The sequence below is a fragment of the Pollicipes pollicipes genome, unplaced genomic scaffold (assembly GCF_011947565.3).
Source record: "Pollicipes pollicipes isolate AB1234 unplaced genomic scaffold, Ppol_2.1 Scaffold_4740;HRSCAF=5597_pilon_pilon_pilon, whole genome shotgun sequence".
NCBI classification, from domain to species: domain Eukaryota; kingdom Metazoa; phylum Arthropoda; class Thecostraca; order Pollicipedomorpha; family Pollicipedidae; genus Pollicipes; species Pollicipes pollicipes.
This window is the reverse complement of record NW_023596545.1, coordinates 40,704,244-40,717,342: the sequence shown is the minus strand read 5'-3', so window position 1 is coordinate 40,717,342 and position 13,099 is coordinate 40,704,244. Positions and strand designations below refer to the sequence as shown.

Genomic DNA, 13,099 nt, shown 5'->3' with positions numbered 1-13,099 from the left:
TTATCATCGCTAAAAGCTGTTCTTGGTCGCCCGGCGGTCCAAAGACATCAATTTTGCTTCTTTTTTTTAACTGTTCGTTTGGCCGGCTATGGTCCCCTTTGGAGTATGTGGGGTGTTTGGGGCCCAAGAGAAGGGGGACATGGACCTATGGACCCCTCCCCCTCAGGTGGATCCGTCACTGAGGTTAGATCGCAAAACGAGCATGAAGTCATGGTTGCTTCCGCTTTTTGACGATGTTTTCAACTAGCGTAGAAGCGCTAATGTGCAGTCCACCACCGTCCTACTCAAAATCCGTGAGTACCAGCCGCACTTTGCAATTTATTTGCGTGTCATACAATTAAAGCTAATTCAGGCACCAAAAAGAAGAAATTATTGAGGTGATGCGTGGATGATAATATTTTTAGTTCGCAAATACCCCAAAATCGTGGGGTGTAGTCAGACATCTTGTATTTAGTTACCTTTTCCACTTGGAACATGCATCAAGCGCTATCTGTTTGCAAGCCGGTGGAACGTTCTTTTTGCAAATTCAATTTTTACAGTTTGCTGGGTTACCTGAGATCTAATCATTGTTCAAATATTTTAAATGTTAGTTTCTCAAGCGCAATGAGCACAGCTTTAAAAGAAAACTTTTGTTTTATGTCTTTCTTAAAATAAGTTGCACTTCTTTCAGCCATCTTGCCGATGCGAGCATGTTTGGGCGCCGGGCCACCGGGTCGGGAATAGGTGGTTGATGGTGTCGGAAGGGGCAGCACCAGTTTCCACAGAGTCGTCTGACTGGGAACAGGTAAAAATACACTTACAGCGTGTATCAATGTCGCGTGGGGTAGCTGCACTGCTTGGGCTTCTTCATACGGCTGACGTTGTTGTGCGTTGCTATTGCCACGTGTGGATCTTTTACTGAATATTCGCCGCCCACTCGTTGCTAGCGGGATTATGCATTTGTTATCCCGACAGTGTTGTCAGAAATATGCCGTGTCCCCACGAAACATCCGCGATAATATAGCTCTGAGACAATGGACAGTAATACTTCTCGCGTCAATTTCGTCTTCGTGCACTTCCGACCTTCGCAGGAGATTGGCTGGGGGCATGCAGATAGCCTTGAATAGTTTAATTGTCCTCTCCGATGTCTTGGGAATTAAATTCTGCTCAATAAAATCATGCTAGTGCATGTTAGAAGCCTGTAGCTCTTTAGCATGATGTCTAATATAATGGATTGTATCATGGCTACTTTGGAAAAGGGTGTGGTGTGATAGCAGGTGACTTAAACTTCTGTGGAAAACTTGGGTAATTGCAGTTGTTGTTCTGGATTATTTGGACCCACCCAGACTTAAGTGTTGTTTATGTTTTTTTTCTTATTGCTGTGGCTTCAAAATTGGTATGTTTAAATTGCCACAAACAATTGGAATACCTGTACACAGGTACCCTGTACATTACAGATGCAGGTTCTTTACTCCAGACAGCAATAGACATAATCAAATTCTCTTTTTTTGCTGTTTTTGTGATAGGTTACTTTACATTGTAAGCTTCAGTCATGAAAACCATTTATAGAAGTTTGATCTACACTGTACAGTTTTAGTATTTAAATCTTGTCATGTGGTAGATAGCAAGTTAAGAAAATATCTGCCAAGTAGCCAGAAATCAAGTATGTTTGGACTAAATAGTTGTGATCATCAAAATAAATTTTCCATTCTTGATAAATTGAATGTGATGATTAGCAAGCATTTCCCTTTCTCTAAAATTTCTGGCCTTTTGTAAAATTGTAACATTTGTGCCTGAAAATATGGCTTTTGGTGCATAGTGAGGTTTTGACATGGGCATAGCTTCCTTCAAACTTGAGTCAGATGTTCTGGGCTAAGAAATTTGATGACTCTCTGTCTATTGTAGTCTATCAATTAACTATACAAGTGGGAAAATGTGTTTTGATATTTTTCAGGTTTATGGTATTTAGTGACTCAAAAGACAATGATGCAACATGATGTTTTTATGGCAGGCTGCAGTTATTTTAATATTATCCTTGTTTTTGGGTTGTAATGGTTTGACTAGTTTGGCAGGAAAATGGCAACTTATCTTGATGGCAATTGGGCTCAGAATCAAGGTCACTATGACCAAGATACCTGAAATAGTGTCAATATTCATTTAATTGCAAGTATTTTAGAATACTTTGAAGATGTGTACACATAAATAACCTTTAAATGTAATATACATGTTAAGATATTTGGATATTTGTTTTAGATATGATACACAACTTGACCCTATCAGGCATGAAGCAATGGCTCCTGACTTTAGTACCAGTTTTAATTAGGCATCCATATAACATATCTTGCCTTGAATATATTTTGTATGCACTAATATAGATTATTACTTGTGAAGATTATTCTGTGCTTGAATACCTCAACCAGATTTACAGTTTAAATTTTTTAAAAAGATTATCACAATTTTTATGGCATTGATCATGGACTTCCCTTTTATCCACAAAAATGTCATAGTGACCTGTACTTTTCCTGGTTCATATGGGGAAATATCCATGTAATGTTGGTTGAAATGGCAATTTTAGAATTACTTTAGGTGTTTACAAAATACTTGCCATTGATGGGTGTTACTGAGTCATTATAAATGACAATCTTCATATTTTTATTTCACTTAAGCTGAGCTGTATCATATCCACTGCAATTTGTTGTGCTCTCCTGGTTTCAGCAGCACCATTAGTGCCCTGGTGTGCACAGCTTCCCACCACTGTGCAGGCCTCACAGCTGGCTTATTGCGCCTGAGCCCGGCGCTGAGCGTCGGCTGGAGCCGGAGAGCGCACTCCCCGCTGTGCGCTGCCGCCGGTCGCGGCCCGAGCGCGCCGCCCCCCGGCCGTCCAGTGGCCTCCCTGCCGCCCGCCGCCGGCGCCCGGCCTGCGGCCATGCCGCTGGTCAGCCGCGCGCGCGTCTACGCCGACGTCAACTCGCACCGACCACGCGACTACTGGGACTACGAGTCTCACGTGGTCAACTGGGGGTACGTGGCAGTGCACGAGCTGGGCCAGGGCGGGCACCGCGGGGAATCAAACCCTGTACCTCTGGGAAACCAGAGGTACGGGGTTCGATTCCCCGCGGCGCCCGCCCTTCCTGCCAGGGTGAGAGGCAGGCGACGCTGTATAGCCTCAGCAGCTGAGTGCGTCGTAAAGCCCCAACAACACACAGCTGGGCCAGGGTGATCCCAATGGGTGTTGTCAGCTCCTGTGGGCTGGTGCTCCTGCTCTGTTGCAGGATGCCAAGGTTTTATTGGAACTCGGTTGCTTCATTGTTTGTCATTATGGTGACATGAAAAATTCAGGCTTGAGCTGCCGCAGGAAAGGGGCATTATTATCAGATGCACATGCCAGTATAAGTGGTGTAACTTTGTATCATGCATTTGCTTGCCCTCTTACAGGGTTGGTGGAAAGAAAGGTAGTGAATGTGTCAGCAGATTGACAAAGATCTTTTTTGACCTTCATCATTTGACAAAGGCATTTTGGAGAGCTTGAATCTGACCTTTACTCTGCATACCATTCCAGGCAACAAGATGACTATCAGTTAGTGCGCAAGCTAGGTAGAGGAAAATATAGTGAAGTCTTTGAGGCCATCAACATAACCAATAATGAAAAATGTGTGGTCAAAATTTTGAAGGTGAGTGGCAGTTGTGGCAGTAATGTATGAAATGTTGTTTTCCTCACTAAAATTGACCTGCACAACCAATGGACAAGGTACACAGTACAGTGGAATATCTGATTTTTGGGCAGTATGTTTTCTGCTTATTATTTGTCAGGTGATCCTCACACTCACATAAAGCTCTGAGAAATAAAAGATCATTGCTGCAGTTGTTGCATAATAGTGACCTGGAATGTTAGCTTTGGGTGATCTCTAGATGCTCCTGAATGGCATGACAATATGTGATGGCAGGTAACAGGTGGATCATCATGATCATACACAGTATGTCATTGCCACTGAGATGTCCACCAGCATTGGCACCAGTAGCCTATTGGGTGGAGGGACAAGGTGCCACAAGTTGTGGTTTGTGTGCATGGACCCCTTCTTTGTGCATGCTAGCTGTTGATCCCAACTCCACGCTCATCAGCCAGTGAAGAAAAAGAAGATCAAGCGAGAGATAAAAATCCTGGAGAACCTACGCGGTGGCACGAACGTCATCAGCCTGCAGGCAGTGGTCAAGGACCCGGTGTCCCGGACGCCCGCGCTCATCTTCGAGTACGTCAACAACACAGACTTCAAGCAGTTGTATCAAACACTCAACGACTATGACATTAGGTACTACCTCTACGAGCTGCTGAAGGTGAGCGCCCGGGCTGCTAACGCACGCCACGCCTTGTGTAGAGATGGCTATCGCTTGACCCCAAACAGGGAGATGCATATTGCGGTGACTTCTGATAATGGGATGACCAAGAGGCAGGTGGCCTGGTTGAAAAGCTTCATGGCTATTGGCGAGCTGATTCTTCCATGTATCATGGCCGAGACAGCCACGAAAATCCAGCTAGGACGTCGTTCTCTTTGATGTGTAGCAGGATGGGATTTTCGTGATGCTGGCCCGTGGAATGGTCTTTGTGTACGGTTTCATATTGTCATGGCAGATGTACAGTAGCATTTTGAGTCATAGTTTGACCTTTGTCCAGTCCATTGACCAAGTGGAATCCTGCAGCCCTTCATGTCTTTATTGCTAGTCAGAGCAGGGGTGCAGTTTCACAAAATGAATTGAGGGACGGAAGAGGTGATAATGAAAAGTGGCCCATCCTACCTCAAAATATGCAACCAATATTTTTCCCACAGATTCGGTATGCTTTCTTCCCAAAGTTGTGCGCGTCTTCAGCCCCCGCCTCTCCCCCACCCCCCACCAGCCGTGCGCGACGGTGATTTGCGTTCGTTCCGCAGGCGCTCGACTACTGCCACAGCATGGGCATCATGCACCGGGACGTGAAGCCCCACAACGTGATGATCGACCACGAGAACCGCAAGCTGCGCCTCATCGACTGGGGCCTGGCCGAGTTCTACCACCCGGGCCAGGAGTACAACGTGCGCGTCGCCTCGCGCTACTTCAAGGGCCCCGAGCTACTCGTCGACTACCAGGTGGGTGCAGGGGTGGGTCTGGGAGAGAAGCTGGGCTGCCTGTGGTGCGGTGTGGACAAAGATGTCGGCTGGTGTTGACTCCCGGCATTAGAAATGCTCTCCTGGTGAATGAGCTGGCATGGGCGATGATGTGAGGTCCTAATCAGCATCTTGCGTAACAGTATGAAACTGCTCCACTGTGACACGCCTCGTGTAGCCGTGCTGTATCGTTCCACCGTGACACGTTCTGTGTAGTGATCCTGTACTGCTCCACTGTGACGCGTCTTGTGTAGGGATTCTGTACTACTCCACTGTGACGCGTCTTGTGTAGCGATTCTGTACTACTCCACTGTGACGCGTCTTGTGTAGTGATTCTATACTACTCCACTGTGACACATCTTATGTAGCGATCCTGTGCTACTCCACTGACAAGTCTTGCATACTTGTGCTGTATCGCTCCACTATGACACATCTTGTGTAGCGATCCTGCACTACACTGTGACGCGTCTTGTGTAGCTGTACTGTATCGCTCCACTGTGACACGTCTTGTGTAGTGATCCTGTACTACTCCACTGTAGGGTCTTGTGTAACCGTGCTATACTGCTCCACTGTAACACTTCTTGTGCAGCCACACTGCACTGCTCCACTTTGACATGCCTCGTGTAGCGGCTCTGTGCTGTTCCACTGTAGCATCTTGTCTGACTGTTATTCTGCTGTAGTGTGACATGTCTTGCGTAGATATCCTGTACCGCTTCACTGTGACACATCTTCTGTAACAGTGATATAATGCTCTGCTGTGGCACAATCTTATGTGGTAGTGCTGTACTGTTCCACTGTCACACATCTTGTGTAGCAGTGCTATACTGCTCCATTGTGGCGCATCTTGTGTAGCAGCGCTATACTGTTCCACTGTGGCACATCTTGTAGCAGTGATATACTGCTCTGCTAAGGCACAATCTTGTGTAGCAACGCTATACTGTTCCACTGTGGCACATCTTGTGGCAGTGATATGCTGCTCTGCTGGGGCACAATCTTGTGTAGCAGTGCTGTACTGCTCCACTGTGGCATGTCTTGTAGCAGTGCTATACTGCTCCACTGTGGCACGTCTTGTAGCAGTGCTATACGGCTCCACTTTAGCGCGTCTTGTAGCAGCGCTATACTGCTCCATTGCGGCACGTCTTGTGTGGCATTGCCAGTGTTCCAAAATACATCCAGCAGGGTGTGCAGGATGAAAATATAAATTCACCCTACCAGAATCCTGGTATATCGGGGTCCCCGCACACAATTCGTTGGTGCTAATCCGTTGCCCTTTGACCCCAGCTTACACGTTTAACCTACTCAGTCCATTTGTCAAGCCTGAGGCGCATAGATGCTGGTTTGACAGCCTTCCGGTTCGATGCCGATTGGCCGATTTTGATCAAGGGGAGGGGCCACAGGAAGTGAGCCCAAAGGCAGGGTGTTGTAGCTTGAAAAGGTGCTGCATTCCCGCCACCCAAGTGGCCGAATATTGGAACGCTAAGCATTGCTGTACGGTTTCACCGGGGCATGTCTTGTGCAGCAGTACTGACTTCTCTACTGTGGCGCGTCTTGCGTAGCAGTGCTGTACTGCTCCACTGTGGCACGTGTTGTGTAGCGATCCTGTACTGCTGGCACGATGACAGTACAGTGCTATACTGTTGCGCTGTGGCATGTCTTGTGTAGTCACACTGTACTGCTTCACTGTGGCACGTCTTGTGTAGCGATCCTGTACTGCTGGCATGATGACAGTACAGTGCTGTACTGTTCCTCTGTGGCATGTCTTGTGTAGCCACACTGTACTGCTCCACTGTGGCACGTCTGGTGTAGCACCGCTCTACTGCTCCACTTGACCGCATGATTGTCCATCATGTGACCAGTGCAGTCGGCGCGGCCTAAAGCCCAAATCACCAGCATGTGACTGTACACCGGGGTCAGGATCCCCGTCGTTATGTTTCGTCTGGGCGAGTTATGAGCTTTAGGTTTGGATAGGATGGCTCATGGGCATTTACATCCAGGCTGCTTACTGTTGGCCCCATATTTTACTTGAGCCGCTCCTGTGTTACAGAAAATATTATAAATTGGAAGATATTGAGGCAAATATCAGACATGATAAAGCGTGTTCACTTTTAATTATTGATACACTTTTAAGTGAAAAAGACTGCTGTAGACAACAAAAATTCCCATTTAGTGAGCATGGTCTTCAACACATAATTTTTTATTGCATCATCGTACCTTCCAAAACATTGATTGAAGGCCCATTGGCACTGTTATATTTGGAAATTTTGCTCACGAATTCCAAGTATGATCAACTTGGCAATTCTATTTTTCTTGGTCTCGATCGCCACATGACTAATGGAATCGCAGGGTTTTCTGCACGAGATAGTATGCACATCTTGGCGAGCGTGTACCTCGGAAGCTACAGGGGCTAGTTAGGTCCTTAGAAGACCAGGGCTGTGAACTGCACCGAATGATCTTCAAAATGCCTATTTGATTGCAAAGCCTCATACAGATATGGAGCACTCCCTCTAAGCCTGACATGAGCACGTGCTCTGAACGGTTTATTGGTGGCAGACACCTTGGCGATGTGAGTTCGGACTGGAGAGCGTCGTGCTGCCAAGTGGCTTGTTGGGCGTGATGTTTGCCCGTTAATTGCTCATGGGTCACCGACAATACAATTTTTACTGCGATTGGTTCCCAAGGATTTCAGATATTCTGCAAATTTACCAGCTAGTCAAAAGCAAGCGCTAAACTGTTTGTGTGTGTGTTTGCCGAATCGAAACTGGTAGATTTGTTACTCGTCTCCAGAAGCCTATGGGGGCTGTGCTCCACGGGCGGCGCTGATGCGGCGTCCATGACCCGCCCGCTTGTCCGTGTCGGCAGATGTACGACTACTCGCTGGACCTGTGGTCGCTGGGCTGCATGCTGGCCTCGATGATCTTCAGGAAGGAGCCGTTCTTCCACGGCCACGACAACTACGACCAGCTGGTGCGGATAGCCAAGGTGCTCGGCACCGAGGAGCTGTTCGAGTACCTGGACAAGTACCAGATTGAGCTGGATCCTCGCTTCAACGATATACTCGGCAGGTGCGAGGACCGGTGGGCTGGCCGGGGCCGACAGGCGCGGTAGTAGTGCCCGCGCGGTAGCTGTGCTCGCCTTGTTCAGATGGCCTCATGCTGTGCACGGAGAGGTATGTATGGGTACGCGGACGCCGGTCTGCGATTGCTGTGTTTCGCTCGTGCAGGCCTGACGCGACCCGGCTACCGTCTGCATGCGAGTAACGTTAGCGTTTTCGTTAATGCTTCCATATGTTAATGTTGACGTTTGTTGGAAAGTCAAATGGTATGTTCGTTTCTAGTAGCCTGGTACTTGCAGGGGCTCCGCCAAGGTGTCCAAGTTGGGGGGACCAACGATGAAAAATGGGTGAGAATATTGCAATAGCTTTGTCCCTGTCGGTAACACCTGACAAGCCGGGTACCACATTCCTCCGACCCGTAAAGGGACGTGTTCTGTTGCCCAGTTAGTCCACAGCTTGGCCGTGCACTTGTGATAGGTCAACTTGTGGTGGATTTGCCATTTTAGGCAGGGAATAGCTGTGTATTTTTTTTTTTTGTCGTGGATAATGTGGCACTCGGCCTGTAGAGCTTCAGCACACCAGCCGCAGTTTGAGAAACGCTTCCCAATTGCCATTTTACCTCTGAGGGATATTTGGTGTAAAAATCGCCTGTTTGGACAAGGACAAGGATCCGCCCCAAATGACAGCTCCTGGTGTCTGCAACAAGCCCATCTAGCTGATAAGCCGATGGGAAGCCCATCTTGGGAAGTTCGGCCCCTAGTGTACATTGGTCTGTGGGACTTCCAACACCACGCTAGACCCATCTGGTGTTAATTGCCTTGTTTACGTGTGACAGTGCGGTTGCATTTATTTTGCTAATGACTGATGTCTTAAGACTTGATGCTGAGTTACCTGTTGATCACATTTTATGTGATAGCTGTCATGTGTTCTTGCTGCAATAACCATGCTCAAGCTTTATATTTGCTTTATGAGCAGGGTGTTAACGGAAAGGAGGGCAATAATGCCACAAAACCAAGTATATTTTGCGGCTCGCTCTGTCGCCGCGCTATTTCTGGACGCGTGGCGCCGCGCGACACGCCGCCGCCATTCGCCGCGCCTGCCGCGTCTGACTGACGCCCGCTTGCCGCCGCCGGCAGACATTCCCGGAAGCGCTGGGAGCGGTTCGTGCACGCCGACAACCAGCACCTGGTGTCGGCCGAGGCGCTCGACTTCCTCGACAAGCTGCTACGCTACGATCACCAGGAGCGGCTGACGGCCCGCGAGGCCATGGAGCACCAGTACTTCTGTGAGTGACTATCTCCGGCTGGGCCGGCGGTAGCCTGTCGGCCTCGCCGGCCCGTCGCATCCGGCGCCACTGGTGCCGCAGCGGTGGGTCGGCGCGCGGGTGTAATAGCTGGCGGCTGGCGGAACGTGGGGTGCGGTGGGGCTGCAGCGGTGGGTCGGCGCGCGGGTGTGATGGCTGGCAGCTGGCAGAACCGAGGGTGCTTTGTCCAAGGTGTCCAAGAAGACGGTGCGGTGCGGCTGCAGCGGTCTGAGCCCGAGGTTACGTGCAGTGGGAGCTGTCTCACACTCTGGCTGCATACTGCTGGCTCCTGCGCAACTTGGCGGTGTCGATGCTACGTAGCTAAATTATGTCGGCAGCTGTGGCAGGAGTCTGCCAGCAGCCAGCTCAAACTGACGTTTTTGGATCATGTTTCGGCCATAATGAAGCCATATGTCAAAACGGGGGAGGATTTATGAATAACGTTTGCTGGTATCGCCACAGTGCTCGCCAGCTGTCTCCATGATGAGTAAATATTTAATTATATCTTGCTTTAATGCGGACCGCCTGGTTTCGTCACCATGATCGTGGTCGGGGGTTTACGACACACCCAACAGCTGGTGCTATATGGCATCGCCTGACTCATGTTGACATGAAGGGTGGGCACCATGGGGAATCGAACCTCTCGCCTTTGGTTTCCCAGACGCGCACTGTGATTACTGCGCCACTGACACTCAGGCGGCTGTCATGGTTGTTGGCGGGTTGTTTGATCGTCGAACGCCCACCCCTGTAACGAGGTGCCGATTGGCTAGGGAGGATATTTTTACCTGTTCACACCTACTGTTATTCCTTAATATTAGGCAGAGGTTGCACGAGTGGAAAATGCAGCCTATGGGAGAGGCCCGATTGCTGTCACTCAACCATAATTGACCAAGTTGTGAGCGTTTGAACAGCACGTTGGCCGCTGCTCAATGCTATCCATTTGAAGACAGTTGAAGATATTTAAGCCCAAAAATTCATCGTACTTGTAAGAAGCGTACATTTATCATGTGCTTAAGTATTGACTTTTGTCACCGTTTTCTGCATTCAGGCCGATATCCTGTCTACTTGTGGTAAATTAAACTTGACTTTTGCTGCTGGTACAAGACAACTGCGCTGCCTGAAATCAAAGAAGATGTGAGGCATGAATAGATTGCGAACCATACCTTTTCAATTCCACGATTCGTAGCTAACAGGAAGTGATATCATCACAGCTCCAGAAAAATGTGATATGCTAGTATTTATGTCCGAATTTGAAGTGCGAACCTGAATTTGAAGTTTGTGTTCCATATGGTCATGCGGATCGAGTAACTGTGGTTTCCTGGATGTCCTCGAGTGGGATATTTCAGGGACGGGGAACTGGGCCAGAGAGCTATCGCTTATAGTAGTTATGAAGTTTCAATGGCGTGTCAAATGCATCGGTCATTTGCACCCTTTACGTCTTACGTAAGAGTTGTGGGATGTGGTATCTCGCGAATATGGTAAAAGATAGAAAATTGGACTTCAGCAAGCTTGACACGCCCTGGCGGTGTCGTATTTCTGTAAATGGAGCAGCTTAGCAGCTTCTGTTTTATTACAGTTTTCAGTCGTTTGTGCCACTTTTTCCGGGCATGGCGTAGGGACGGCCTGCTCAGGCATAGCTCAGGCCTGCTTAGGCTCAGGTACCGCTCCACGTACGCCTAAACTTTGGCACGGCACCGTGCCTGTATTGACTTACAGGTAATGTTCCACATCAAAAGGTGTTGAAGCAAGCACGGCGTATGATGAAACAGGCTCACTTATAAATATTGGCGTACTTTTGTATTGCAAAGGACGGCTCAAAGCAGCACGATTCTCCGTTAACTGGATATGCTTCTCAATGTGCCATGGTTTGGTTACGTCGTCGTTCCTTGCACAACATTGATTAAGAGCCTTGTTGAGCCAACATTGAATGACAGCCAAAGTGGTGGCTGTTATATCCGGAAATCGCACTCACGGACGCCAGACATAAACACCTCGACAATTTTATTTGTATTGGTCTTGATCCCCGTGTAGCTTATGCAACAGCAGGATCTGAATGACGCTGTCATGACGTCGTGAATGCCAAGGTGACTTTGCAATACTCTACCCGAAATGCTTCCCCATTTCCACGCGCGTGTAGCTCAGAAACCTGAGTGGCGTACGTCTTAAGGACAGGGTTGTGAACAGCACCGGAATGTCGTCGAGATGGCTATTTCAGTTCATAGCCCCATGTAAAGGTGGAGCACTCCCTTTAACTTGCGACTTTGTAGCTAACTGTACAGTTGTGAGACGGATAGAATGGATCGGATGTAATAAGAAGGGACTTTGTCGAAAATAGTCCGATGATAAATAAAACCGAAACAGCACCATTCGTGAAGCCAGAATTTTGGTGTCCATCTGAATGGATGTATGTCTTTGTCACGCGGTTGTATGATAATGTGTCTCCCGACTTAAGACTCGATTATGAGGATTGAGACCTCTATTTCATCTTCAATCGTGGAAGACCCGGTCGTGTTTCTGACCCAGTCCCTGTTCTAGACCCAATCGCCAAGGACGCGGTCCCTGTTCTAGACCCAATCGCCAAGGACGCGGTCCCTGTTCTAGACCCAATCGCCAAGGACGCGGTCCCTCTAGACCCAATCGCCAAGGACGCGGCCCCTGTCGTCGCAGACCCGATCGTGAGGGAAGCGTCCCGCATTTCAGACGAGATCGTGACGGTCGTGGCCCCTGTTTCAGACGAGATCGCGATGGTCCTGGTGTCTGGTTTAGACCCGATCGTGACGGTCTCTGCGTCTGTTTCAGACCCGATCGTGATGGTCCTGGTCCCTGTTTCAGATACGATCGTGATGGTCCTGGTGTCCGTTTCAGACGAGATCGTGACGGTCCTGGTGTCCGTTTCAGACCCGATCGTGACGGTCCTGGCCCCTGTTTCAGACCCGATCGTGAAGGACTCTGCGCGCCAGCAGTCCATGTCCTCGTCGCCGACGCCAATGTCGAGTGCCGTGGCCGGCGCGCTGGTGGCCAACTCTGTGGGCGGCGGTCTGCCCAGCTCGCCCATCCTGTCGCCCGGCGCGCCACCGCTGGCGGCCGCCACCAGCAACCAGTGAGCCGGCCGGCCGGCCCGGCAACCCACCAACCAGCCGACCAGGCGACCGGCCGGCCGGCCAGCGGGCCGAGAGCCGTGAGGGGCGGCCCGCGCCGCGGCGGTGGGCCGGCTGACTGGAGCTGTGATCCCTCGGCGTGCCGCCCCGATCCGACCTGACCTGACCCGACCCGACCCGAGGCCGCGGCAGTGATGGCGGCGCCGCCCCGCCTCGGCAGACTGTACATGTTTGCAAATATTTAACATTTTCCATCGGTTTTGTTGAGCGACGGTGTCCCACTGGTGTCGACAGCAGCTAGTACGCGGTGGCCGCGGTGCGCGCGCGGGCGCCGCGGCGGCGGCGAGCTGGACAGGGACCAGGCGGGCGTCCCCCGGCTGGCGCCGAGTCGCCTCCGCCGGAGGCCGCGGCGGCCTGTCGGGCGCGCGGGCAGAATTGAATAAAGTCGAATTTGAAAGTGGCTCGGCGCGGTGTTTGGGAGGCGCATGGCGCTGCGGCACGGGCAGCTGTCCGCCGGAAGTGGGCGGCT

General features: G+C 50.0%; 1 protein-coding gene across 3 annotated transcripts; it reads left to right on the top strand.

Moving 5' to 3' along the window:
* Window positions 1-675: 675 nt before the first annotated feature.
* LOC119098736 (casein kinase II subunit alpha) lies at window positions 676-12,931 on the top strand. Of its 3 annotated transcripts, none has more exons than XM_037221751.1 (9): window positions 676-784; window positions 2,698-3,000; window positions 3,539-3,650; window positions 4,099-4,311; window positions 4,905-5,099; window positions 7,977-8,179; window positions 8,469-8,516; window positions 9,306-9,454; window positions 12,404-12,931. In XM_037221751.1, the coding sequence occupies exons 2-9, from the start codon at window positions 2,906-2,908 to the stop codon at window positions 12,574-12,576; spliced, it is 1,188 nt and encodes a 395-aa protein (XP_037077646.1). In that variant the 5' UTR covers window positions 676-784; window positions 2,698-2,905; the 3' UTR covers window positions 12,577-12,931. The 3 variants fall into 3 exon arrangements, with proteins under 3 accessions (XP_037077646.1, XP_037077645.1, XP_037077647.1); XM_037221750.1 differs by having other exon boundaries at window positions 2,695-3,000; XM_037221752.1 differs by lacking the exon at window positions 8,469-8,516 and having other exon boundaries at window positions 2,695-3,000; window positions 12,404-12,929.
* The last annotated feature ends 168 nt before the right edge of the window (window positions 12,932-13,099 follow it).